At 38.6% G+C, this 27,955-nt stretch overlaps 5 protein-coding genes across 5 annotated transcripts; all 5 read left to right on the forward strand.

Annotated features, from left to right (window-relative positions):
* The first annotated feature begins 837 nt into the window (after nucleotides 1-837).
* Nucleotides 838-4,643, forward strand: LOC140574638 (extracellular calcium-sensing receptor-like). Its single transcript, XM_072694500.1, has 6 exons — nucleotides 838-1,040; nucleotides 1,152-1,440; nucleotides 2,003-2,758; nucleotides 2,845-3,072; nucleotides 3,218-3,341; nucleotides 3,730-4,643. The coding sequence occupies exons 1-6, from the start codon at nucleotides 838-840 to the stop codon at nucleotides 4,641-4,643; spliced, it is 2,514 nt and encodes an 837-aa protein (XP_072550601.1).
* Nucleotides 4,644-6,412: 1,769 nt separating this feature from the next.
* Nucleotides 6,413-10,498, forward strand: LOC140575502 (extracellular calcium-sensing receptor-like). Its single transcript, XM_072695850.1, is given in 7 exon segments — nucleotides 6,413-6,417; nucleotides 6,584-6,754; nucleotides 6,847-7,135; nucleotides 7,799-8,554; nucleotides 8,641-8,868; nucleotides 8,965-9,085; nucleotides 9,585-10,498. Coding segments are annotated over 7 exon segments (2,484 nt in total).
* Nucleotides 10,499-13,763: 3,265 nt separating this feature from the next.
* Nucleotides 13,764-17,741, forward strand: LOC140574728 (extracellular calcium-sensing receptor-like). Its single transcript, XM_072694659.1, has 6 exons — nucleotides 13,764-13,966; nucleotides 14,077-14,365; nucleotides 14,814-15,569; nucleotides 15,656-15,883; nucleotides 15,982-16,105; nucleotides 16,828-17,741. Exons 1-6 carry the CDS (start codon nucleotides 13,764-13,766, stop codon nucleotides 17,739-17,741), a joined length of 2,514 nt encoding a protein of 837 aa, XP_072550760.1.
* Nucleotides 17,742-20,075: 2,334 nt separating this feature from the next.
* olfch1 (olfactory receptor C family, h1) lies at nucleotides 20,076-23,476 on the forward strand. Its single transcript, XM_072694866.1, has 6 exons — nucleotides 20,076-20,299; nucleotides 20,488-20,773; nucleotides 20,866-21,672; nucleotides 22,030-22,257; nucleotides 22,348-22,471; nucleotides 22,566-23,476. The coding sequence occupies exons 1-6, from the start codon at nucleotides 20,097-20,099 to the stop codon at nucleotides 23,474-23,476; spliced, it is 2,559 nt and encodes an 852-aa protein (XP_072550967.1). The 5' UTR covers nucleotides 20,076-20,096.
* An 833-nt stretch (nucleotides 23,477-24,309) lies between these two features.
* Nucleotides 24,310-27,810, forward strand: olfcj1 (olfactory receptor C family, j1). Its single transcript, XM_072695367.1, has 5 exons — nucleotides 24,310-24,515; nucleotides 24,721-25,006; nucleotides 25,459-26,499; nucleotides 26,653-26,776; nucleotides 26,900-27,810. Exons 1-5 carry the CDS (start codon nucleotides 24,310-24,312, stop codon nucleotides 27,808-27,810), a joined length of 2,568 nt encoding a protein of 855 aa, XP_072551468.1.
* Nucleotides 27,811-27,955: the final 145 nt, after the last annotated feature.

Below are 27,955 nucleotides of genomic sequence, written 5' to 3' on the forward strand. Positions count from 1 at the left end.
GAACAACATGCAATCCAGAAAGAGGTAATAAAAGAACCCAAGACCTTTAAAACCTTCATGTATCAATTAGCAGAAAAAACAAACAAACAAAAAAATTACTGAACAAGAATTGTGTTATGTGCCACAAAGTATGCTGCTGCTGTCCAAAGTGCAGAAGATGAGGTGTTCTGTCTTCTGTATTCTGTCTCAGGTTAAGATGGTTTACAGCAGGGATACTTTGCTGCTCCTGGAGGCCTTGTGATCTTTGGGCCTTAATTATCTAACATCTTAGAGTAAAAGTACTTTACTCTGTAAAAGTACTCATAAGCACTCTAAATTAAATCACTGTTGAGCAAAGGACTTTCACTGAAACCAGATCAGCACTCCGACTCTAAGCTTGATAGATATGGGCCATTAAGTTCAGAGGTGTATCAAAACATTTTACAGAAGAATGTTAGCGCAGCAGTCCATGATCTCAAGATGAAGAGACATTGAGTGATGAAACAAGACAATGAACTAAATAATCAACTAAAGAATGGTTGAAAAAGAAGAAGATTTTTAATGGTCAAGTCAGAGTCCTGACCTCAAACCTATTGAAATTCTTTGGTATATTTCTTGCAACCGTATATTGTCCATTCTTATCTATGAGTACTGGTACTATGGCATTGTACCTTGACTGCGACCAGATCTAACTGAAACTTACAGCAAGCACTCTGTTCCATGAGGTCATATAGTCCAACCACTCTGATTTGTCCAAACTGACTGGCCATGCCCAGATCAGCTTCATGCATGTCTATAAAAGTATGAATAAAGGGGAAGACAAGTATTCATGCAAAAGAAGCGGAGGACTGTCTTGTGATGTTTTTCCACATAATATTGCTTTCTCTCAGCTTTCTGGCAAAAGGGCAAAAGCCACTTTGCCATATTATGGAAAGTCCGGAGTATCCTCTATTGTCAAAGGATGGAGATGTGACAATTGGAGGAGCTTTTTCAATACACAGCGATGTAACGCTGCCATCAATGTCATTCACAGAACAACCTAAATCTCTGACATGTTCTAGGTTTGTTACTGTATGGAAACTGTTCTCTGGGGCAATTTATTTCATACAAGATTTATATTAAACATATCCTTCTTTCTTTTCTTGCTTTCAAATGGTTCAATATGTTCACAGATTAAACCTCAGAGAACTGCGCTTTGCTCAGGCCATGGTTTTTGTCATTGAGGAAATCAACAGAAGCAGCAGCCTGCTTCCCAATGTCTCAATCGGTTACAGGATTTATGACAACTGTGGATCAAGGTTCTTGTCTATGAAGGCAGCAATGGCTTTGATGAACGGTCAGGAACTAACAGCACCTGAAGTCTGCTCTGGACAGGCAGGGGTGCAAGCTATCATAGGGGAGTCTGAGTCTTCTCCTACTATAGTGCTCACCAAAACCACAGGGCCTTTTTATATCCCGGTGGTAAGACAAATTTAAAATATTTATCCTCCATCAATACCTGTCACTCATTCAAAATCTGTTGACTTCAATTTCTAATCTATGAATAGCCATTATGAATCACTTCTTGATAATTTACTTACTATACTGAACTTACAATGTGCTGTCTATATTAGAAAACATTAACGGTGAAGTGTTTGTCAGATCTCTCATCTTATATGGTACATTTATTCATTGACAATGTTGCATTTTTATTGGAAAGAAATAATTACATTATAGACAACTCAAATCAAGGCCAGGTTGGCATAATAGTGTGTTGGAGTCGCCCAAAAAGTAAGAGAATTAATTTAACTTCTAGCAAGTTTACAAACATTTTGGGAAATGTGTTAATTTCATTATAAAGAATGTTCATTAATCTTGATATACATATGTGCTAAATGAATGTACAATTGAACCTTATATTGGACAACTATGTTCTGGCTTTTTTTACTGTATGCACCACATTGTTTATAGGAAATATTAAGAATGTACCCGGGCTGCAGTTCTTTAGCTAAAACCCCTCTCTCTTCTGCCTTTCTCTCTTCAGATCAGTCATTCTGCCACATGTGAATGTTTGAGCAGCAGGACGGAGTATCCCTCTTTCTTCAGGACTATAGCCAGTGATTACTACCAGAGCAGAGCACTGGCCTATTTGGTCAAACACTTTGGCTGGTTTTGGGTAGGAACCGTGAACAGCGACAGTGACTACGGCAACAATGGAATGGCCATTTTCCTGGAAGCTGCCAAAGAGGAAGGGATATGTGTGGAGTACTCTGAGAAGTTTGACCGGTCAGAACCTGCCAAGTTAATGAAAGTGGTTGACGTTATCAAAAAAGGCACGGCTAAAGTGATTATAGTATTTGTCGCCCACATTGAGATGAACATTCTGGTAGAGCAGCTTATTTTACAGAATGTCACAGGTTTACAGATGATTGGAGTGGAAGTATGGATAACTGCGGTCAATCTTATTACTCCAACAAGCTACAATGTGCTGGGTGGATCCCTTGGATTTGATGTTGGAAAAGCCAATATTATCGGGTTTGCTGATTATGTTCTAAAAGAATTTTGGGACACAGCACTGCCATGTACGCTTTTAGAAGACAATGCTTCTCAAGCTGAAAACGACTGCAGCAAATATAAGGACCTGATTCCATTCAAAAACTACAATGAAGACATCTCTGAATTAAGATATGTAAACAACATCTATAGTGGGGTTTATGCCCTGGCACATTCTCTACACAGAGTACTGAAATGTACAGAAAACAAGGGCTGTGAGAAAAAACAGGCGATACAACCATGGCAGGTAGCATCATAATAAAGAAGACAAGTGATCAATCTAAGTATCGATTTTCACCCCATTTATTCCACTACCTTCTTTTTCCTCTCAAGGTTGTTGAGTCTCTGAAAAAGGTCAATTTCACCACAAAAACAGGAGAGCAGGTGTGGTTTGACAGCACTGGGGCAACAGCTGCAAAGTATGATGTGATCAACTGGCAGCGTGGGCCCAATGGAGAAGTGCTGTTTAAGCAAGTGGGCTATTTTGATGCCTCTTTACCGCCTGGACAGCAGCTCATCATAACCGATAAACATATAGAGTGGGCTGGAGGAAAAACTGAGGTACAGGCAATGCTGTCTAATTCTAATTGTCTTATAAATAAATTCTAAATTTGAGACCTGATTCATAATATAAAGAATTATGCTTTATATAAACGTGTAAGTAGTATTTACAGCAGCCAAAATATATTGATATTGCTCATATTAGAAGACAAGATCTGTGTGCAGTGAGAGCTGTCCTCCAGGCACAAGGAAGGCAGCAAAAAAAGGGAAGCCGGTCTGCTGCTACGACTGCATACCCTGTGCAGAGGGAGAGATCAGTAATATGACAGGTAATTTCAGATTTGCAACGTCTGAAATAACATTAGTTAGTTGCAGATTTTGCATTCGCCCTCTATGTAGGATACATTTACTGAACATCAATCAATGAAACCATAACACTTGAACTAATTTAAAAGGTTTGCTCTGGCAACTAAGGTCACAAAACTTTAAGATTTACAGTAAAGAATGTCTACAATAACAGAATAATGTCTTTCACATATGCACATTTAATTTGCAATTAACATGCAGACTTAATGTAATGCTGTAGTTCAGTTGTATAATTTTAAACTTTAAATTTGGGCCTTATACTAATAGTAGAAGTAATATAGTAATAGTAATATATAGCAATAGTCACTGGTGCAACACCAGCTCATTTAACACATTTTTATTGTTTTACAGATTCAAATAACTGTGAGCAGTGTCCAGGAGAATACTGGTCAAATGCCGAAAGAGATAAATGTGTCTTAAAGGTTGTCGAATTTCTTTCATTTACTGAAGTCATGGGGATAATTCTAGTCCTTTTTTCCCTGTTTGGAGCAGGATTAACGCTGTTAGTGGCCATTCTGTTCCTGATTAAAAAGGACACTCCCATTGTCCGAGCCAACAACTCAGAGCTGAGCTTTCTGCTGCTCTTTGCACTGGCTCTGTGTTTCCTCTGTTCACTTACTTTCATCGGTCAGCCCTCCCAATGGTCCTGTATGCTGCGCCACACAGCGTTTGGGATCACCTTCGTCCTCTGCATCTCCTGTGTTCTGGGGAAAACAATAGTGGTGTTAATGGCCTTCAGGGCGACACTTCCAGGCAGTAATATAATGAAATGGTTTGGGCCTCCACAGCAGAGACTCAGTGTTCTTGCCTTCACTCTTATACAGGTCCTCATCTGTGTGCTTTGGTTAACAATATCCCCTCCATTCCCCTACAACAACATGAAATACTACAAGGAGAAAATCATATTAGAATGTGACTTAGGTTCAGCTATAGGATTCTGGGCAGTGCTGGGTTATATAGGAGTTCTGGCAGGCTTATGTTTTGTGCTGGCGTTTCTAGCCAGAAAACTCCCTGATAATTTTAATGAAGCCAAATTCATCACATTCAGCATACTCATATTCTGTGCAGTCTGGATCACCTTCATTCCAGCTTATGTCAGCTCTCCTGGAAAGTTTACTGTAGCTGTGGAGATATTTGCTATTTTAGCCTCTAGCTTTGGTTTACTGTTCTGTATATTCACTCCCAAATGTTACATCATTCTGTTTAAACCTGAACTAAATACAAAGAAACATATGATGGGGAAAATGGCATCAAAATCACTTTAAGAGGTTAAATAAATATATTCTTATCCACCAAAAGTGTTTGAGTTAGAATGGTGTTTTCACACACAGACCTAAACAAGTTGATCTTTGTAGTTTTTGAGTGAAGCATAAGTAAAACAGTAGTACATAAGTAATGCAGCACAGAACAAAGAAATGTGTCCTGGATAATGTCAATATGGATTAAATGACCTTACAATGCTTTTAAACACATATGATCATACAAGCAAGTCTTTATGCACACTCTTAGCTGATTAACCATCACTATACAAAAAAAACAAAAACACACAGGAGAAGGCAAAAAAATCACATCTTAATGCATGTTATTATTTAGAGTACAATAAAATATGCAATACTATATTGTAATTACATTTTTTATTGTAAGCAATACTGAAGCGTTTTCTATTGGTCAATTTATCATTATATGTTAAGACAATGTAAAGCTGCTTTAATCAATCAGTGTAAAAAACTAAACCATAAAAAAATGTAGTGAATTTTTTTTCTGGATAGCAGTTTGACAGTCAACATCATGGCAAACTGCAGATGCTGAGATGCACTTAACTTTCTTGGGAGGAATTTTAGAGAGCACTAATACACAGTTTAAGTGTTTTAGTTTTTTTTATAACAGTTTTAAAATGCAGCTTAGACAATCAAAATGAAAACATATGTAGATGGAGATAACTTTGCTGGTATTTTATGATTTAAAAGAAAAATTTAAATCATCTCAACTTAGAGCAAGCGTGCAGTTTATTTGAAGCACTGGTACTCCCTCTATACCTGGGTTTATTTGCTCATTTATTTTTTGCTTTGGACAGTGAATGGTAGTCATAGTAACATTTGATCCCACATTGAACATGTTTAGCAAATAATTCATATATTCTTTCAATTATTTATTTCTTTGCAGGATTTTATGAAACAGTGCTAATGCTATTATTTTAGGATTCTAAGATCTGAGATTTGGTCCATTTTGGCACCCGTGCCCTGGGCAATTGTAGTTAATATAGGCATATTAACAAACATTTTGATTGGGTTTTACTAAGGTCATGGGTAAAAATACTGCAGCAGAAAAGAGAGAAAGAAAGAAGTGTAGTGACTTTATCAACACTATGTGGAGCTTTGTGTAACACCGCTACTGCCGGTACCACTGACTTTTCTGAATCTGGCCTTTAAAGTGAAAACACTTATAGGCTGACCAAGAATACATCTGTATTTATGTATGGGATAGCTGGTAAACACCACAAAACTATAGCCTCAAAGTGTACTAAATGATTGGCCAGCAACCCTGCCTGAGTTTTTGAGTGTTTAAGCAAGGACTTGAGCTAATTGCTCATCAAATGTGTTATAGAAAGAAAAAAAGGCATGCACAATCTGAGGTACTCCAGGATCAAGTATTAGAAACACTAGTCTAAGGGGTAGAACACTGGATACCTGAGCTGTGTGGACAGAGGTTGACATTTGTGATGTCTGCTGCAGATTGCATCTCTACGTGGTCTCAAAAAGGAGAGCCAATTGAAATGATCAATCTCACAGTGCAGTGGCTTTATGAACACAAGGACAAAGTCCTTGGCACCTTCTTTTTTTAACTCAATCCTCAAGGAGTACAAAGTGAAAAACATATTTCCTCAAAGTTGATATCTGACAGTAACATCTGGCTGTATGGAAACCAAGACATACAGCCCTTTTAAACACTTTAATGTGCTGAATGTATCTCCACTTGTGATCAGACTTCATAATTGAAGAAAGGGAAAATAACATTGCTAGTATTCTGCCCCATAATGAGGTAATGTAGTCCACCCTCTCTGATTTGTCCAAACTGACTTGCCATGCCCAGAAGAGCTCCATATACGTCTATAAAAGTATGAATACAGGAGAAGACAGGAATTCATGCAGCAGAAGCAGAGGTCTGTCTTTGTAATGTTTTTCCATATAATCCTGCTTTGTCTTAGCCTTCTGACAACATGTCAAAAGCCACTTTGCCATATTATGGAAAGTCCTGAGTATCTTCTGCTGTCGAAGGATGGAGATGTGACAATTGGAGGAGCTTTTTCAATACACACCATTGTAACACTGCCACAAATGTCATTCACAGAAAAACCTACATCTCTGACATGTTCTAGGTTTGTTACCATGTGGAAACAGAACAATGAACATGCACTTAAATACATTATTCATTCATTTCTAGCTTTTAATTGGTCTTTTCTGTTAACAGAATAAACCTCAGAGAACTGCGCTTTGCTCAGGCCATGGTTTTTGTCATTGAGGAAATCAACAGAAGCAGCAGCCTGCTTCCTAATGTCTCAATCGGTTACAGGATTTATGACAGTTGTGGATCAAGGTTCTTGTCTATGAAGGCAGCAATGGCTTTGATGAACGGTCAAGAACTAACAGCAGCTGAAGTCTGCTCTGGACAGGCATGGGTGCAAGCCATCATAGGGGAGTCGGAGTCTTCTCCTACTATAATGCTTGCCAAAACTACAGGGCCTTTCAATATCCCAGTGGTAAGACAAATGTATTATTGCTTTTCATGCCTTATACTTAATAAGAATCAATACTTGATTGAACACCTGTTGCTCACTCACTATCTGTTGATTTTATTTCAGAGTGACTGTAACAATATATAATTTAATTTCTTAATGTAGCAATGTTTTTTACACACTAAGGCATATTATTCAGTATTTACAGGGACTTCTGTACAAACTGGCGGAGCTATTCTTTGGTTATAGAAGTTTGTAATAACACTTACGGCCCATTGACGGAGCATAGGCTTTTTTAAAGAGTTTTTATTTTTTTTTAAACTCAAGCATTTCTCAGGCTTTAAACAATTTGGTTCGCTATAAAGCAATGTGCGTTGTAAATACCCTGTATTTGTTTCTAATACTGACTGTTTTTACAGATAAACACAAATATGACATACTTACACTTGACACTTTGCTTTTGTACGTTCAGCAAGCTGTCTATATGGATATACTTGAATTTTGAAGATGTTATCCAGACCTGTTTTACTGTTTTTGTTAGTAATTTATGATTAATTATTTATTAAGTTTTATAATTTAGGTTTTTCCATGTGCTTAGTACATTATTTTCTTTGCCACATTACTTATACCCAGTACACAGTGCTTTAGCTGAAATCTGCCTTCTAAAATCTGCCTTTCTCTCCTCAGATCAGTCATTCATCCACTTGTGAATGTTTGAGCAGCAGGACGGAGTATCCCTCTTTCTTCAGGACTATAGCTAGTGATTACTACCAGAGCAGAGCGCTGGCCCTTCTGGTCAAACACTTTGGCTGGTTTTGGGTAGGAACTGTGAACGGAGACAATGACTATGGCAACAATGGAATAGCCATATTCCTGGAAGCTGCCAAAGAGGAAGGCATATGTGTGGAGTACTCCGAGAAGTTTGACCGGTCTGAGCCTTCGAAACTCATAAAAGTGGTTGACGTTATCAAAAAAAGCACGGCTAAAGTGGTTATCATATTTCTCGCCGACATTGAGATGAACATTCTTATAGAGCATCTTATTACACAAAATATTACAGGTTTACAGATGATTGGGGCTGAGGGATGGATAACTGCGGTCAACTTTAAAAATCCAAGAAGCTACAATGTGCTGGGTGGATCCCTCGGATTTGATATAGGAAAATCTAACATTATTGGTTTTGCTGATTATGTTCTAAAAGAATTTTGGGATACAGCACTGTCATGCACACTTACAGAGGGAGACACTTCTCAAGCTGAAAATGACTGCAGCAAATATAAGGACCTGATTCCATTCAAAAACTTTAATGAAGACATCTCTGAATTGAGATATGCAAACAACATCTATAATGGAGTGTATGCCGTGGCACATTCTCTACACAGTCTACTGAAATGTACAGAAAACAAGGGCTGTGAGAAAAAACAGGCGATACAACCATGGTAGGTAGCATCATAATAAAGAAGACAAGTGATCAATCTAAGTATCGATTTTCACCCCATTTATTCCACTACCTTCTTTTTCCTCTCAAGGTTGTTGAGTCTCTGAAAAAGGTCAATTTCACCACAAAAACAGGAGAGCAGGTGTGGTTTGACAGCACTGGGGCAACAGCTGCAAAGTATGATGTGATCAACTGGCAGCGTGGGCCCAATGGAGAAGTGCTGTTTAAGCAAGTGGGCTACTACGATGCCTCTCTACCTCCTGGACAGCAGCTCATCATAACTACTAAAAATATAGTATGGGGTGGAAAAAATACTGAGGTACAGGAAAAGCTGGCTAATTATTATTGAAAAATAAAATCATCAAATGCATTAATAGCACTGATGGCAGCCACAATATGTTGCTTATATTAGAAGCCAAGATCTGTGTGCAGTGAGAGCTGTCCTCCGGGCACAAGGAAGGCTGCACAAAAAGGGAAGCCGGTCTGCTGCTACGACTGCATACCATGTGCAGAGGGAGAGATCAGTAATATGACAGGTAATTTCAGATTTGCAGAGTTTCAAAGGAAATTTGTTAGTTGCACATTTTGCTCTCTCCTTCAACTATTTAGGATGCAGTTGCTGAACAATGGCATTAATAAGTCCCAAACTATATTCACATGCACTCACATGATGCAATGTTAGATTTAAACTGATGTACACTCATGTAAACAGCACATGTATATAGTTTGTCATAGTATGCCTTTGACACCAAAACAAACATGAGTCTAAGTTCATTTTAAATGGATGAAAACTAAATGTTTTCATACTAGATATTTACTGACAATGCTAAGATCGCATGCCTGCAGGAGGGAGCAAATGTGAACATTGGCACTGCCCACTCAGGCAACCAAAGGTCATTTAATGTTTGGTCGCAAATGAAAAAATAAATATTTTGATTCAGTCCAGTTTTTAGACCGACTAAATAACTTAGTCAAGCTTTTTTGTGCATGTAAATAATGCTTGTCTTCATTGCTAATAAAGATGTTGTTTTGCAGATTCAAATAACTGTGAGCAGTGTCCAGGAGAATACTGGTCAAATGCCGAAAGAGATAAATGTGTCTTAAAGGTTATCGAATTTCTTTCATTTACTGAAGTCATGGGGATAATTCTAGTCTTTTTTTCCCTGTTTGGAGCAGGATTAACGCTGTTAGTGGCCATTCTGTTCCTGATTAAAAAGGACACTCCCATTGTCCGAGCCAACAACTCAGAGCTGAGCTTTCTGCTGCTCTTTGCACTGGCTCTGTGTTTCCTCTGTTCACTTACTTTCATCGGTCAGCCCTCCCAATGGTCCTGTATGCTGCGCCACACAGCGTTTGGGATCACATTCGTTCTCTGCATCTCCTGTGTTCTGGGGAAAACAATAGTGGTGTTAATGGCCTTCAGGGCAACACTTCCAGGCAGTAATGTGATGAAATGGTTTGGGCCTCCACAGCAGAGACTCAGTGTTCTTGCCTTCACTCTTATACAGGTCCTCATCTGTGTGCTTTGGTTAACAATATCCCCTCCATTCCCCTACAACAACATGAAATACTACAAGGAGAAAATCATATTAGAATGTGACTTAGGTTCAGCTATAGGATTCTGGGCAGTGCTGGGTTATATAGGAGTTCTGGCAGGCTTATGTTTTGTGCTGGCGTTTCTAGCCAGAAAACTCCCTGATAATTTTAATGAAGCCAAATTCATCACATTCAGCATACTCATATTCTGGGCTGTCTGGATCACCTTTATTCCAGCTTATGACAGCTCTCCTGGAAAGTTCACTGTAGCTGTGGAGATATTTGCTATTTTAGCCTCTAGCTTTGGTTTACTGCTTTGTATTTTCACTCCTAAGTGTTACATCATTCTGTTTAAACCTGAACTAAATACAAAGAAACATATGATGGGGAAAATGTCATCAAAATCACCTTGAGAGATTAAATAAATATATTCTTATGTACCAACAGTGGTCATTTGAGTTTGAATGTTGTGTTCACTCACAATCAGACTTAACCAAATCTACCATTGTTTTGTGTAAGTAAAAGTAAAATGGTGTGCATGAAATGTGTCCTGTGTCTCGTGTCATGCTCCCAATTTAGTAAACTTATATTCTGATGATTCAAGCATACAGGCAGAGGTTAAACAGAGCATTCCCTCTTTAATAATTGGAAGATGATTGACAAAGTTGACCATTTTTGCTGTCTCTCATTTGCATGTACCACTAGAGATTAATGACTGAACACCTCAACACAAATAAAAGTAAATTTACTAGTATGAAGCCATAATTGATTAAATTTCCTCATGTTTTCGAACATGTTTAATCATGTAAGTAATTCTTAATGCATGTACACACTCTCATCTGATTAACCAATTTATTATCATAAGAATCTCCCATTCTTATGTTTTAATGCAAGTTAAAATAAAATATTGTAATTATTCTAAGCAGTGTTGAGGCTTTTGTATTGATTGATTTATGACAAAATGTCCACTCAAATGAAAGAACAGATGCTCTGAGCAATTATAATTGTTTTTATTACAGCAATTTGACAAAGCATCATGACAAACTGTAACTGAAATGCACTTGACTTTCTTAAGAAGGGGTTTGGAGAGCACTAATATACAGTTCTGTCATGCTTCTGTCACAGCTTTCCCGATCCTCCTTACCAAAGTTATATTTCAACACACCTGTGGCTCCTCTTGTACATATACCCTGTCTTTTTCAGACTAACTTTGCAAAGCATTTCTAACTCTCCATGTTGTATTTGTGTTTCTCCACATTGTATTTGTGTTACTCTTCTAGTGCATTTTAGTGAGTATGTAAAGGAGGCTTTGGCCTTTTTTAGTGCACTTTTAGCTATTTAATGTTTTGTGAAAGGTTACATTTATCTCATACTTCCTTCCTAGGGTAAGTAATTAGTAATTAGTGCTGAGGGAATAATCATAGATGATCATAAGGTCAATGCAAAGCACAATTGGCTTCTTATGCTCGTAGGCTTTGCAAATTTCTATAGGACATCATGAGTAGGGGTCATTATGAGTATTTAATCATGCCTTTCGAGTTACAGAATGCCTCTTATGCGTTTCAGTCTTTCATCAATGATGTCCTTCGGGACATAATAGGCCGCTTTTTCATTGCATACATTGATGACATTTTGTATGTATAACTATACCAGATTTATCTGAAACTAAAGTTTGGCAGCTGCACCCTTGACTACTCTGCTTAAGGGTGAAGCACAAACCTCAGTTGGACCCCTAAAGCTGATGTTGCTATTAGGAATTTAAATTTAGATTCACCTCTGCTCTTTTGTTAAAACACCCAGATCCATCTGTGCCTTTAGTGGCTGAGGTAGATGCTTCTAATGTTGACTCTGGATTTGTTCTTGGTACCCTGTTCTTTGTACCCTGTATCATGGTACACTGTGTAAAGTACTCCCTGTAGCATATTACTCCCACAAACTTACCCGTGCTGAGAAAATTATGGCATAGGAGTAGGAGGCTAGAGGGTGCTAGACATCCCTTTCTCATGCTCACTGATCATAGAAACCTTAAGTATCTTCATTTGGTTAAGCAACTAAATTACTATCAGGCCCATTGGTCACTGTTCTTTTCACATTTGACCATCATGTACTGTCCAGGATCAATTTTGTTATAGACTAATCTGACTTATAAGGTTACACTGTTATTCTTACTAGTAAGTACTTTTTCCCCACAGCATCAGATTTATATCATTTGCTCAATTACTCACCACATTTCAAACTACTGAAAGTTTGTTCAATTACGTATTTTGCTTTTTGCGTATTTCTGAGAGCATTGTCTTTAAAAGAGGAACCCAGTTTACCTAGTCTGGACTGCCTTTATGGACCTTTATGCATTTCAGCCTGTCTGACCTTGGGGTCTCATCCACAATCAAATGGCCAATGTGAAAGTACCAATCAAGAGTTTGGAAAGACAAAACTTTGTCATTAAAATCAGCAGGGTTGGGCTGAATACTTCCAATGAGTGAGTTTTGTGTCTACTTTGGTTACTATTGTGTTGATGCTCTTACTGACATCTAGTCCTGTCAAACCCAGTATGCTACTGGTTATCAAGCCCCTTTGTATTTTATATCTGCGAGCATCTGGTTTATGCTTCCAACATGACAAGTTCAAATATTTATACAATGTCTGTAAAATATAGCTCAGCTAATCAGAATTAAAACATGTATAGTTTGAGAGATCTTTTTGCTGGTCTGTTAATTTGAAAGAACATTTTTGGACAGTGACTAGAAGCCATAGGGCATTTTCACACTTGTCCCGAATACGTGAGTCCACACCCAAAACCGATTCTGGGTTTCTTTGGGGAAGGGGGTCATTATCACTGGTTTGTTTTCACGCAGAAGAATTTCATACAAACCATGGACCAATTGCATGTTTTTCAATGTTGCTTTTCTGCAGCCATTTCTGTGATATGGTAGGGCCTAGGTTCATCTGTTTATTTTTTTTTATATATTGTCCTTGGAATAAAGGAGGTTTGATAAGTTGAAGCAGTCATGTGAAAAAATGCCTTGCAACCCTACCCACAGCAAAGAGAGCATAGGTTCTGCAGCAAACCCCAGACCACTCATTTCAGGACGACTAGAGATCGGTTGTCTAGAAAGCTCCTGTGCTCAGAAACAGCTTCCAAATGTGCCAAATTGACCATCAGGCATGTTGAAAGAAAAAGAAAATAGGAATGCACTATAAGAAGGCAGGGCTACTCCAGAAACAGGAAAAATAATGTCTAATCTAAAGAGAAGAACAGGATACTACTGTATTAGTTTCATGCACACAAGAACAAAGTCAGACACTTTTTAAAATCTTCCTCAATTGCAACTTTCAAACATTACAATTCATACAATTTTTCTGAGAAAAAAAGGCTTCCTCAAAGCCTCTGTTCATACCTGACAGTATCATCTGATCATGAGTGGACACCAAGACATACAGCCCTTTTAAATCTGACACATTAATGTGTGAAATGTATCTTCACTTGTGATCAGACTTCATAATTGAAGAAAGGGAAAATAACATTGCTCTGCCCCATAATGAGGTAATGTAGTCCACCCACTCTGATTTGTCCAAACTGACTTGCCATGCCCAGAAGAGCTCCATGTACGTCTATAAAAGTATGAATACAGGACAAGACAAGAATTCATGCAGCAGAAGCAGAGGTCTGTCTTTGTAATGTTTTTCCATATAATCCTGCTTTGTCTTAGCCTTCTGACAACATGTCAAAAGCCACTTTGCCATATTATGGAAAGTCCTGAGTATCTTCTGCTGTCGAAAGATGGAGATGTGACAATTGGAGGAGCTTTTTCAATACACAGCGGTGTAACACTGCCACAAATGTCATTCACAGAAAAACCTACATCTCTGACATGTTCTAGGTTTGTGGAAACAGTGGAAACAGAACAATGGAGCAATTTGTTTATATGGTATGCACTTAAATACATTATTCTTTCATTTCTAGCTTTTAACTGTTTCCTTTTGCTCACAGATTTAACCTCAGAGAACTGCGCTTTGCTCAGGCCATGGTTTTTGTCATTGAGGAAATCAACAGAAGCAGCAGCCTGCTTCCCAATGTCTCAATCGGTTACAGGATTTATGACAACTGTGGATCAAGGTTCTTGTCTATGAAGGCAGCAATGGCTTTAATGAACGGTCAGGAACTAACAGCAGCTGAAGTCTGCTCTGGACAGGCATGGGTGCAAGCCATCATAGGGGAGTCGGAGTCTTCTCCTACTATAGTGCTCACCAAAACTACAGGGCCTTTTAATATCCCGGTGGTAAGACAGATTTAATGTTGTTGCTCTTCATTTCTTAAACTTAATTAATACTTGACTGAACACCAATTTTTCACTCATTATTTGTTGACTGTATTTTAACCTGATTGTATAAATGTATCCTTTAATCTTAAGTTTTATAAATATGTTATTACACTGTGTTTGTTTCTATTACTGACTGTTTATGCAGATAAACACAGATATATCAGACAAATATATATTGCATGACTTGATACTTTGATTTTGTACTGCTGTCTATATGGATAAACCTGAATTTTACAAGTGTTATCCAGATCTGTTCCATGTTGTTTGTAATAGTGCACAATGAAGGTTTGTAATCATGTTCTTTTCAAGTCTTCAGTACATTATATATTTGGCATGTTTCTTGTACCCAGTACACAGTGCTTCATCTAAACCATCTACTTTCTGAAATCTGCCTTTCTCTCCTAAGATCAGTCATTCTGCCACGTGTGAATGTTTGAGCAGCAGGACGGAGTATCCCTCTTTCTTCAGGACTATAGCTAGTGATTACTACCAGAGCAGAGCACTGGCCTATTTGGTCAAACACTTTGGCTGGTTTTGGGTAGGAACCGTGAACAGCGACAGTGACTACGGCAACAATGGAATGGCCATTTTCCTGGAAGCTGCCAAAGAGGAAGGGATATGTGTGGAGTACTCTGAAAAATTTGACCGGTCAGAACCTGCAAAGCTCATGAAAGTGGTTGACGTTATCAAAAAAAGCACGGCTAAAGTGGTCATCATATTTGTCGCCCACATTGAGATGAACATTCTTATAGAGCAACTAATTATACAGAATGTTACAGGTTTACAGATGATTGGCGTTGAGGGATGGATAACTGCGGTCAATCTTATTACTCCAACAAGCTACAATGTGCTGGGAGGATCCCTTGGATTTGATGTTGGAAAATCCAACATTATTGGTTTTGCTGATTATGTTATAAAAGAATTTTGGGAAGCAGTGCTGCCATGCACACTTACAGAGGGAGACAATTCTCAAGCTGAAAATGACTGCAGCAAATATAAGGACCTGATTCCATTCAAAAACTACAATGAAGACATCTCTGAATTAAGATATGCAAACAACATCTATAATGGAGTGTATGCCGTGGCACATTCTCTACACAGTCTACTGAAATGTACAGAAAACAAGGGCTGTGAGAAAAAACAGGCGATACAACCATGGCAGGTAGCATCATAATAAAGAAGACAAGTGATCAATCTAAGTATCGATTTTCACCCCATTTATTCCACTACCTTCTTTTTCCTCTCAAGGTTGTTGAGTCTCTGAAAAAGGTCAATTTCACCACAAAAACAGGAGAGCAGGTGTGGTTTGACAGCACTGGGGCAACAGCTGCAAAGTATGATGTGATCAACTGGCAGCGTGGGCCCAATGGAGAAGTGCTGTTTAAGCAAGTGGGCTACTACGATGCCTCTCTACCTTCTGGACAGCAGCTCATCATAACTGCTAAAAATATGGTGTGGGGGGGAGGACACACTGAGGTACAGACAAAGTTGGCTAATTATTATTGGGAAAAATTCTAAATCTGTAAAATGCATTAATAGCACTGATGGCAGCCACAATATGTTGCTTATATTAGAAGCCAAGATCTGTATGCAGTGAGAGCTGTCCTCGGGGTACAAGGAAGGCTGCACAAAAAGGGAAGCCGGTCTGCTGCTACGACTGCATACCATGTGCAGAGGGAGAGATCAGTAATATGACAGGTAATTTCAGATTTGCAGAGTTTCAAAGGAAATTTGTTAGTTTCACATTTTGCTCTCTCCTTCAACTATTTAGGATGCAGTTGCTGAACAATGGCATTAATAAATGAAAACATAAGTCCCAAACTATATTCACATGCACTCACATGATTCAATCAAGGTTTAAGACTCATGTATACTCATTTAGTCCCATAGTCTGTCATACACATACAAATAACACATGGCCCAGGCCAATAGTAACCTGATAATACCAGACAGATTGAGACAGCCTTTTGCCACCTCAATGACAAAATGAGAAAGTGCTGCATTTGTGCAAAGAGGGGGAGACCGCCCTCATTTTAGACATCTGGTTAGAAAAATTATTAATTATATATTCAAATTCAACTGATAAAATATGAACAAAGTGCTCCAATAGGTGACAACTCAGGTTCATGACATCTTAGTCAAGCTTCTTTGTGAATGTAAATGTAACAATGTTTCTCTTCATTCGTAATAAAGATGACCACAATCTTTATCACATATGTACATTTTATTGACAATTAACAAGCATGCTTCATTTACTGTTTTACATTGTAGGACTTAAAAAAAATACATTTGGGCTTTGTGCTGAATGTGGTGACACTGACATCATCAGGCTGTCATTAGACACTGTTCCACTAAAACAGTAATAACCTCTTAGTGTAACACTAGCTTATATAATAATACGCTTGTTTATTGTTTTACAGATTCAAATAACTGTGAGCAGTGTCCAGGAGAATACTGGTCAAATGCCGAAAGAGATAAATGTGTCTTAAAGGTTGTCGAATTTCTTTCATTTACTGAAGTCATGGGGATAATTCTAGTCTTTTTTTCCCTGTTTGGAGCAGGATTAACGCTGTTAGTGGCCATTCTGTTCCTGATTAAAAAGGACACTCCCATTGTCCGAGCCAACAACTCAGAGCTGAGTTTTCTGCTGCTCTTTGCACTGGCTCTGTGTTTCCTCTGTTCACTTACTTTCATCGGTCAGCCCTCCCAATGGTCCTGTATGCTGCGGCACACAGCTTTTGGGATCACCTTCGTCCTCTGCATCTCCTGTGTTCTGGGGAAAACAATAGTGGTGTTAATGGCCTTCAGGGCGACACTTCCAGGCAGTAATGTGATGAAATGGTTTGGGCCTCCACAGCAGAGACTCAGTGTTCTTGCCTTCACTCTTATACAGGTCCTCATCTGTGTGCTATGGTTAACAATATCCCCTCCGTTCCCCTACAACAACATGAAATACTACAAGGAGAAAATCATATTAGAATGTGACTTAGGTTCAGCAATAGGATTCTGGGCAGTGCTGGGTTATATAGGAGTTCTGGCAGGCTTGTGTTTTGTGTTAGCTTTTTTAGCCAGAAAGCTCCCTGATAATTTTAACGAAGCCAAATTCATCACATTCAGCATACTCATATTCTGTGCAGTCTGGCTTACATTTATCCCAGCTTATGTCAGCTCTCCTGGAAAGTTTACTGTAGCTGTAGAGATATTTGCTATTTTAGCCTCTAGCTTTGGTTTACTGTTCTGTATATTCACTCCCAAATGTTACATCATTCTCTTTAAGCCTGAACTAAATACAAAGAAACATATGATGGGGAAAATGGCATCAAAATCACTTTAAAAAAATGTAATAAATATTTCTATCTACAAACAATGATTGTCTCAGTCTTAATGTTGTTGTGGTCAAACAGAGTCAAATCTAATCAACTGTATTATCGCAGTGCTTAAGTGGAGTATAAATCAAATGCTAATACATATTGCCCATAATGAAGAGATGTGTCCTAGACCATAAAAATGGGCTGATCTAGGGAGGGGGGGGGGTCTGCAGTTGTAAATAAAAGAAAATAAGTGTAAAAGTGTAAATCCAGTCTAAATAAAAGCAAAAAGAGTAAAACTGATCAGAATTATACTTGCATGGTGAAGCTGGTACACCGTAGTCATTTCTGCTTATAGTTAGCTTATGCACAAAACTATGTTGATCTGTAATCTCTGACACTTGTCCTTCACCTCTGTCTGTGTAATTCAGCTACTTTCTTTCTATCCTTGTCCATGTTTAATAACACACTGTTTTTAAATTAAACCTATGCTTGCAAGGTTTATGATTGGTATAGATTGGTTAGCCTAACATACATCTAAATCGGGCCATGTGCCAATCTATAGTGACATTATTTTGCCTCCTAATGTTGCCAATAAATAAATAAATAAACTTGCACAATTTGCACTTAAAAGACTAGAGGTCACGTGTTGACAGGCGAATCATAAAACATCTGCAATTTTCTGTCAGATCACCATTTTATTTCTTAGTACCCTTAAGAAATGTTTTTCTTAGCTAAGCAACATAGTTTGGCAGTGATCTACTAAGTACTAGTAATCATCATCTGCAGATTGTGTGATTGAAAAAGAATACATATAGTGCATGTGTATAGGCTGCAACAAACATGTACTGTCAGGGATGAATTGAGGCACAGTCAGCTACAAATGACTACAAAAAATAGCCACATGGATTCCTGACTTCTCTGAAGGTGGTTTAATTTATATGACCCCAATGTGTCTTTGAGACAGAGTAGAGAATTTTCACACCTGTTCCTAGTGCTGTGTGCTTTATTTACTTGAGGCACATTATAAGACCAGGAGTGAACAGGGCCAAAGAAAATCCCACTAACACAAACTTGTATGACAGCATTCCAAAATAAACTGAAGATGTCAACCTTTATTTTTCTGAAAGGTGATGTGGGTTGAATCATTTAAGCATATTATGTGTCACTTTAGCATGCCAGATCTAATCATATTGATCATAGTTTGGCCATTTTTTTCATATCACAACTGTCCAATGAAAAACATTTGTCTCCAAAATGGTGACTTTACAGGAGAATATGAAAAAGAATGAATGTAAATGTAGCATTTCTTTTGATCTATTTATACAGAATTATTTACAAAGTATACAGGGCATCTACACGGTTCAAGCATTGGAGAAAACTAACAATACATGTTTTATAAGACAGCAGCAATATGTTAATTAATTAATTATGACATACTACTATTTTATATGATTATATATAAATATATATAATAATAGTCATTTGACAATTGATTTATTACATATAGATTCTAATATATTGTTATACTTAGCAATGTAATTGCTTATACAAGTATTTTATTTTTATTTTATTTAGATTTTTCCCCATTTTCCCCAATTTGGACTTCTAATTACTCAACCTGTATGTAATCTGACTGGAATCCAAAACAGCAATCCTCTGATCACGGTGACAGTGCCTTAGTCAACTGTACCATCCCAGTCCCTACTCACGCAAGTAATTATTAATACAATATGAACACAAATTAGGTATTAAACATTAACTATAAGACAAATATTACATCAGATAGGCCACATTTAGTCCCACTCAACCTAAATTCAACAACAGAAAACTTTTAAAAATAGTTTACATTTTTTCTCCACAGAAAGACCAACATCATATTTTTTGGCAGTTCAGAGTAATTTCATAACAAAACAATAAATAATTTTAGAATCATGAAAATGAGTAGAGATTGTCTTTAAAGATATGAAAGAAAACATCAAAAACATTTTAATTCAACTGAATTAAAAGAGGAAAATGTGTTCTGGTTTAGTGTCATTGAAACATGCTATATCCAAAACAAAATAAGACTTAAAAGAGCTTTGAATGCTTCAAATCTGTGCTTTATTCTGTAATACAAACACTTAGCATATACATTTCAATGCTTATTCTGGGAGGACACTGTATTAATGGTCAGTTCCTGATTCCAAAGACCAGTAAAGCATCTTTGAAGAGTAAAGGGGCAGGAGGAGGATATTGTAACCCCTTGCATTACATTATATGATCACATGACGTCATATACATGGTCACATGATCTTATACTAGAAGTGTCTGGAATCAAGCCCTATATTAGATCTTTCAGATGCAGTAGGGTAATAGAGTGGTGCCCCAGAGTCTGTGTGATGTTTCTCTATGTATTCCTGCTGCTCTGTGTCTTCAAAGCAAAGGGGGAAAAGGCTAAATGTCAAATCATCGGGAGCCCAGAGCACCCCCTGCTCTCCAAGGACGGAGATGTTATCATTGGAGGTGCCTTTTCAATTCACAGCAAAATTACATTACAGACACTGTCATTTACTGAGAAACCACAACGTCTGACCTGCACCAGGTTTGTCTTTTGTTCTTTCACTCTACAACTACTGAGCTACTTTAATTGAGTTGGGAGGATGAGAACCTGTGTAAATGTAAACTGTACAAACCTAAGACTGTGTATTAGCAAAATTGTGGATGAGGACAATGTCAAAAATAGCTGTACTGTACTGACAAACTGTACCACTGTATTTTCCTTTTTTATAGCCTGAACTTCAGAGAATTCCGGTTTGTTCAGACCTTGATCTTTGCTGTTGAAGAAATAAACAACAGTAGCCTTCTTCCTAATATTTCAATCGGATACAAGATATTTGATAGCTGTGGTTCAACACTAGCCTCTATGAGATCAGCTATGGCTTTGATAAATGGTCAGGAATTTACAGCACAAGAAACCTGCTCTGGTCACTCAGTAGTGCAAGCTATCATAGGAGAGTCAGAGTCTTCCTCAACCATTGTGATGTCGAGAGCAACAGGGCCATTCAAGATTCCAGTGGTAAAACACATGGACATTAAACTGGTTTTGTTAAAACCTGCAAGAGTGGCACTATAATAAGTGTATTTTAATGTGTCATTTACTGTCAACAGATCAGTCACTTTGCTACCTGTGCTTGTCTGAGCAACAGAAAAGAGTATCCCTCCTTCTTCAGAACAATTCCCAGTGATTTCTACCAGAGCAGAGCACTGGCACAGCTGGTAAAGTACTTTGGCTGGACCTGGGTTGGAGCAGTGAGAAGCGATAACGACTATGGCAACAATGGCATGGCCACATTTATGGAGGCAGCAAGAAAAGAGGGAGTGTGCATTGAATATTCTGAGGCCATTCTAAGAACAAGTTCCAAGGAGAGCATTGCTAAAGTTGTGGAAGTGATCAGAAAAGGCACTGCTAAGGTTTTGGTAGCCTTCCTGGCCCAGAGTGAAATGGATGTGTTGTTAGAGGAGGCCCTTGCTCAGAATGTGACAGGGCTACAGTGGATAGGAAGTGAGTCCTGGATAACAGCCAGATATCTGGCAACTGAAAAGACTTCACAAGTTATCAGCAGTGCAATAGGCTTCACAATCAACAAGTCTCAAATTCCAGGCCTGAAGGACTTCCTCGTCAAGGTCCATCCATCTCAAAGTCCCTCAAATGCTCTTCTCATGGAGTTCTGGGAAACAACATTTGGATGTCAGTTTTCTCTTAAGGATGAGAATGTGAAGGTTTGCACTGGCTTTGAGAATCTCAGAGAAATAAATAACACATTCACTGATGTGTCAGAATTAAGGATTTCCAATAACGTCTATAAAGCTGTTTATGCAGTAGCCCATGCCCTGCACAACACATTGGCCTGCAAAGCTAATGGTTTCCCTGAAAATGAAATTTGTGCCCAAAAGGAGGCACTGCTCTCAAGTCAGGTGGGGAAGTATGAACATGTTAAGAAAAATAAGAAAGTAGATAACACAAATGAGTGTGCATAGTTTGTTAGTCTGATAATTGCGAAATTCCTGTGTAATGATTTTTCCAATAAAATTATATTTTAAGTTATAGATATATAAATAGTAAGATAGATGTAAATGTATATTTTGCAGTAAAATGAGATTTCAAATTGTCTAAAATTATATTTCTAAGCAGAAGGAAAAATATTCATAAGTGAAAACACAAAAACAAGCAAAAACTGTTTTCACCAGTTCACAAATAAGACTATTTTTTTCACCTACCTTTGGTAAATAATAACAAAAAAATACAGCACAGTTTCCTATTTGTTTCTACAGGTACTGCATTCTTTACAAACTGTGAACTTCACAATGCCCACAGGTGAGCGTGTGTATTTTAACACTAATGGAGACCCCACCGCAAAGTATGAGCTTGTGAACTGGCAAAAAAATGCAGCTGGAGACACAGCCTTCATTACAGTGGGTCACTACGATGCCTCTCTCCCAAGTGACGAGCAGTTTGTCATGAAACCTGTCAATATAGTTTGGGCTGGTAATAACAATGTGGTAGGTATGATTAGAAAACTTACTGTACATGTATAATATTGATGACTACCACTGAAAGTATAACTGAGTGTATAATTGAATGTGTGCCAGAGGCCCAGATCTGTGTGCAGTGAGAGCTGCCAGCCAGGCTTTAGGCAGGCACAAATCAAAGGGAGGCCGCCCTGCTGCTTTGCTTGTATACAGTGCCCTGTGGGTGAAATCAGCAATCAGACTGGTAATATTTTTTAAATGAATCTCACTGTTGAGAAACAAAACCAGGTTGGCAACAGCATGGATCTTGTAACAATGATGAATCTGTTTCATTTTAGACTCTGCTGAATGCATCAGATGTCCCCTGGAGTACTGGTCCAATAAAAACCACAGTCTCTGTGTTCCGAAGAAAGTTGAATTCCTCTCATTTGATGAAAATATGGGAATTCTCTTGACAGTGTTTTCATTAACTGGGGTTTCTATAACAGTAGCTATAGGACTGGTATTCTTCTACTTTATAGACACACCTCTTGTAAAGGCAAGCAACATTGAGCTGAGTTTCCTGCTGCTCTTCTCACTGACACTGTGTTTCCTCTGTTCACTTACTTTTATTGGCCGGCCCTCTGAGTGGTCCTGTATGCTCCGTCACACAGCGTTTGGGATCACCTTTGCACTTTGCATGTCATGTGTCCTGGCAAAAACGATCGCAGTGGTGATGGCCTTCAGAGCAACAGTACCAGGAAACAGTCTTCCACAGTGTTCAATACCTGTACAGAGAATGGGGGTTTTTAGTTGCACTCTTTTTCAAGTCATCATATGTGTTTTGTGGTTGACACTAGCGCCACCAGTACCTCGCAAAAACATGGCTCACTCCACTGATAAAATAATTCTAGAATGTGATTTAGGCTCCACTGTAGGTTTCTGGGCAGTGCTGGGTTATATCGGACTCTTGGCTCTTTCGTGTTTTGTTTTAGCTTTTCTGGCTCGAAAGCTGCCTGATAACTTTAATGAAGCCAAATTCATCACATTCAGCATGCTCATATTCTGTGCAGTCTGGATCACCTTCATCCCAGCTTATGTCAGCTCTCCTGGAAAGTTCACTGTAGCTGTGGAGATATTTGCTATTTTGGCTTCCAGCTTTGGTTTACTGATCTGTATATTTCTACCAAAATGTTATATTATCATACTTAAGCCCCAGCAGAATACTAAAAAACATATAATGGGAAAAGCACTTTCAAAATCACAATGACTTTTCTTATTGAATAACATTGTATCAAGTGACTTTGTATTCAGTGAAAATACTGAAAAAAATTTAAATAAATAAATAATAATATCATATAAAATCAATTAAAATGTAGCAAAAAACTAAATTATTTTTGTTGCATATCTCATATTTGTGGATCAGTGGACTGAAATTAAATGCTCCAAAATGACTTGTAATATATTATTTTTTACATTGATGTCCATTAAAAGTTTGTTTTCCTTCTCCTACAAATTTTGAAAATACATTTTTTTACATGAGAGTTCTCTATAAAGAATGATCATAATTCTAAAGATAATTCTACACCAGGGATGGGCAATTCCAATCGTCAATGGCCGGATTCCTGCACAGTTTTCTGTTTTTCTTGCTCAAGCACACCTGATACAACACACCTGCTAATTGTCAGGTTTAGTAGGTCTGTTAGAGCAGGGAAATCAGCAAACTGTGCTGGTCTCTGGCCCACGTTGCCCATCCCAGTTCTACACCCTTTTTCTGTCTTTTACAAGGTAGTATAAAACCAGTCACAAGACCAACAAGACTTAATATTTTAAACTTTTCCCAAAACATGTTCAAATAAAATGTGGTATAATGTGGATTTGACCTATGCCCGTATTGGACCAAACACAATCAACAGTTCATTGCTCCATTTTAATGTCAGTCATCACACTGGCTCTCATCATTGGACAGCCATGGTAAACAAATCACTTAGCATCATGTCAAACCCCATGCTCCACAGTTATTAGATGTATATAAACACCAGACAGAGGACTGCTTAACACAGCCAGAAGAACCTGTGAGGCAAATATTTCCTTTACAGAGCCATGCTGCTGCTGGCAGACATACTGATGATCATCATTTTTACTGCTAATTCCAGTGGCCAGCAATGCATAGCATATGGAGCAGATGATTTTCTTCATTTTTCTAAAGATGGTGATGTCTCCATAGGAGGCATTTTTTCCTTCCACCAGTATCCACTTGGTGTGAATCCATCACTGCAAGTTAACCCAGGGAATATGAGGTGTTATGGGTAAGATGGTGACAAGATAATTAATGGGGTGTTATTTTTTTAACTACAAAAAATTGTGTGAATGATATGATTACTCTGTATGACAATGAAATGTGCAACACTTGTGTACTGCAAAGCAAATAGAGGGTATGTATGCATTTATAGATGACTAAGATTAGAAAGTGAAAAAACCAATCAATCAATCAATCAATCAATCTCTTTGTAGGGTTGATCCAGGAGAGCTGCAATATGCCATGACAATGATGTTTGCAATTGAGGAGATTAACAATAGCCCACACATACTTCCTGGCTTTAAACTGGGCTACAGAATATATGGCTCCTGTCCAAGCATTCCTCTCTCGGTGAGGGCATCACTGGTTCTCATGAACGGGCCTGAAGAGGGGAGAGAAAATTGCATCAAACAGTCAACTGTGCATGCTGTCATTGGAGAGACCACTTCCACAGCCACCATAGGAATCGCAAGAACCATGGGCCCATTCCACATACCAGTGGTGAGTCAACAGACATTTAGCATTTAATTAGCAAATTAATGCAAATTGTAATTATAGACAAAACAACAGTACCAACAATTACATATAATAATGTGCCCATGGCTCTAATTACTAACATATTATGCGTGTATTAGGAGATATTTACTGTACATTGAGAAATATTTGTTGCATTGATTCTAATCTCTGTCTTGAGACACAATTACTTAAAGTTTAATTATCTATGTTCAGCAATTAGGCACACATATTATCCAGGCACTGTGAACACTGTGGCTGATGTACAGTTGATACCTAGAGCTTTGACACATACATTTTAAAGAACAGCTAAAATTTTGTGGTTATATCTCTTTTAGCATTTCAATTTATGATTGATTTATGTGTAGTAGCTCTAATGAGTATGAATATTAGTCTGAAAATGGTTCAATCCCACTACCAGATCGCTCTTTTTTTTACAGCTCAGTCACTCAGCCACCTGTGCATGTCTCAGCAACAGAAAAGAGTACCCGTCTTTCTTCAGAACAATTCCCAGTGATTACTACCAGAGCAGAGGACTGGCAAAACTGGTCAAGCACTTCGGCTGGACCTGGGTGGGAGCTATCAGGAGCAGGAGTGACTATGGCAATGACGGAATGGCCAGTTTTCTAGAAGCTTCCAAGAAAGAGGGGATCTGTGTGGAGTATTCAGTGGCTATTTACAGGACTGACTCCAGACAGAAATTTCTAGATGTGGTGGATATTATCAAGACATCCACGTCCAGGGTGATTGTGGCATTTGCAGATGGTAACGACCTGGACATCCTTATCAAAGAGCTTTACCACCAGAATGTAACTGGCTTTCAGTGGGTCGGAAGTGAGGGCTGGATCACGTACAGATACTTAGCCAATGCCATGAACTACGCTGTGGTTGGTGGTGCAGTAGGCTTCGCTGTGCCCAATGCAAACATTCCTGGCTTGAAAGAGTTCATTGTAAGCAGCCGGCCCTCAATGACACCAGGTAACACAGGTCTTGTAGAACTGTGGGAGAACGTGTTTGACTGCAATCTGAGACCTCAATTACACAGTAGTGCCAAATCCTGCACTGGAGAGGAGTCTCTGGAGAATGCTCACACAAGCTTCACAGACGTGACAGATGCCAGCTTGTTAAATAACATTTATAAGGCTGTATATGCTGTAGCTCATGCTGTGGAAGGGCTGTTGGCCTGTGTGGAAGGAAATGGGCCATTCCCCAATGGCAAATGTGCAAATAAAGGACAAATAGAGCCATGGCAAGTTCTCCATTACCTCAACCAGGTAAACTTTACAACCAAAAATGGAGAAAAAGTACTATTTGATGAGCTGGGTGATCCAGTTGCGCGCTATGCCCTGGTCAACTGGCAGATGAACAGTGAAGGAACAATAAACTTTGAAACCATCGGCCTGTATGATGCATCTCAACTAGATGGTCAAGAGTTTGTAATGAATGATGTTACTGCAGTCTGGGCAGGGGGCGAACGTACGGTAAGCCAACTAGAGAGCAAACTTGTATTTACCTTACCTGTCAACACAGAGCACCACATAGAAAAAGCATTATAATCACCAAAGTCTCAAAGCCATTATCTTACTATATAGATGTCTTATCAAACTCTGAATGGCGTTACTTCTGTACATCAGGTTCCTAGGTCAGTATGCAGTGAAAACTGTCACCCAGGAACCAGCAGAGCTTTCATGAAGGGGAAGCCAATCTGCTGCTTTGACTGCATTCGCTGTGCAGATGGAGAGTTCAGCAATACCACAAGTGAGAAGATCAGGCTCCTCTCTTTTACACTGATGCTGATAGTGCTTTTAAGACGTCGGGTAAAAGCTCAAATAGTTTCACGCTATCCTGAAATTTCCTCATTTGCCCTTTTTAATATTTCAGATGCAGTGTCATGTCTTCCATGCCCCATCGAGTACAAGTCAAATGGGAACAAGACTCGATGTGATCTGAAAAGTATTGAGTTTCTGGACTTTAATGAACTCATGGGGATTCTACTGATGACAATTTCTTTCTTTGGTGGATTTCTCACAATCACAATTGGATTGATTTTCTTTCACTACAGACAGACTCCCATTGTTAGGGCTAACAACTCAGAGCTGAGCTTTCTGCTGCTCTTCTCACTGACTCTGTGTTTCCTCTGTTCACTTACTTTCATCGGTCAGCCCTCTGAGTGGTCATGTATGCTGCGTCACACGGCGTTTGGGATCACCTTTGTCCTCTGCATCTCCTGTGTTCTGGGGAAAACAATAGTGGTGTTAATGGCCTTCAGGGCGACACTTCCAGGCAGTAATGTCATGAAATGGTTTGGGCCCCTACAGCAGAGACTCAGTGTTCTTGCCTTCACTGTCATACAGGTCCTCATCTGTGTGCTGTGGTTAACAATATCCCCTCCCTATCCATACAAAAATATGCACCATTACAAAGACAGAATAATCCTAGAATGTCATGTGGGATCAGTTGTAGGTTTTTGGGCTGTGCTGGGTTATATTGGATTTTTAGCTCTCTTGTGTTTTGTTTTAGCTTTTCTGGCTCGGAAGCTTCCTGATAACTTCAATGAAGCTAAATTCATCACTTTTAGCATGCTCATATTCTGTGCAGTCTGGATCACCTTCATCCCAGCTTATGTCAGCTCTCCTGGAAAGTTTATTGTAGCTGTGGAGATATTTGCTATCTTGGCCTCAAGTTCTGGATTACTTTTTTGTATATTTATTCCCAAGTGCTACATAATTTTACTAAGACCACACAAGAACACAAAAAAGCATATGATGGGTAAAAATCCTACAAAAATCTGATTACCAATGTGTCTGTGCTTGTGTTGATTATTTAATGTAATAAAACAGATTTACAATGTGTTGTTCTTTTCTTCTTGGTAACCCTCCCCCCCACACACAAACACACACACACAAAACAATAATGACCAGCTTTTAACAGTTGTCC

The sequence above is a fragment of the Salminus brasiliensis genome, chromosome 13, assembly GCF_030463535.1.
Source record: "Salminus brasiliensis chromosome 13, fSalBra1.hap2, whole genome shotgun sequence".
Lineage (NCBI taxonomy): Eukaryota > Metazoa > Chordata > Actinopteri > Characiformes > Bryconidae > Salminus > Salminus brasiliensis.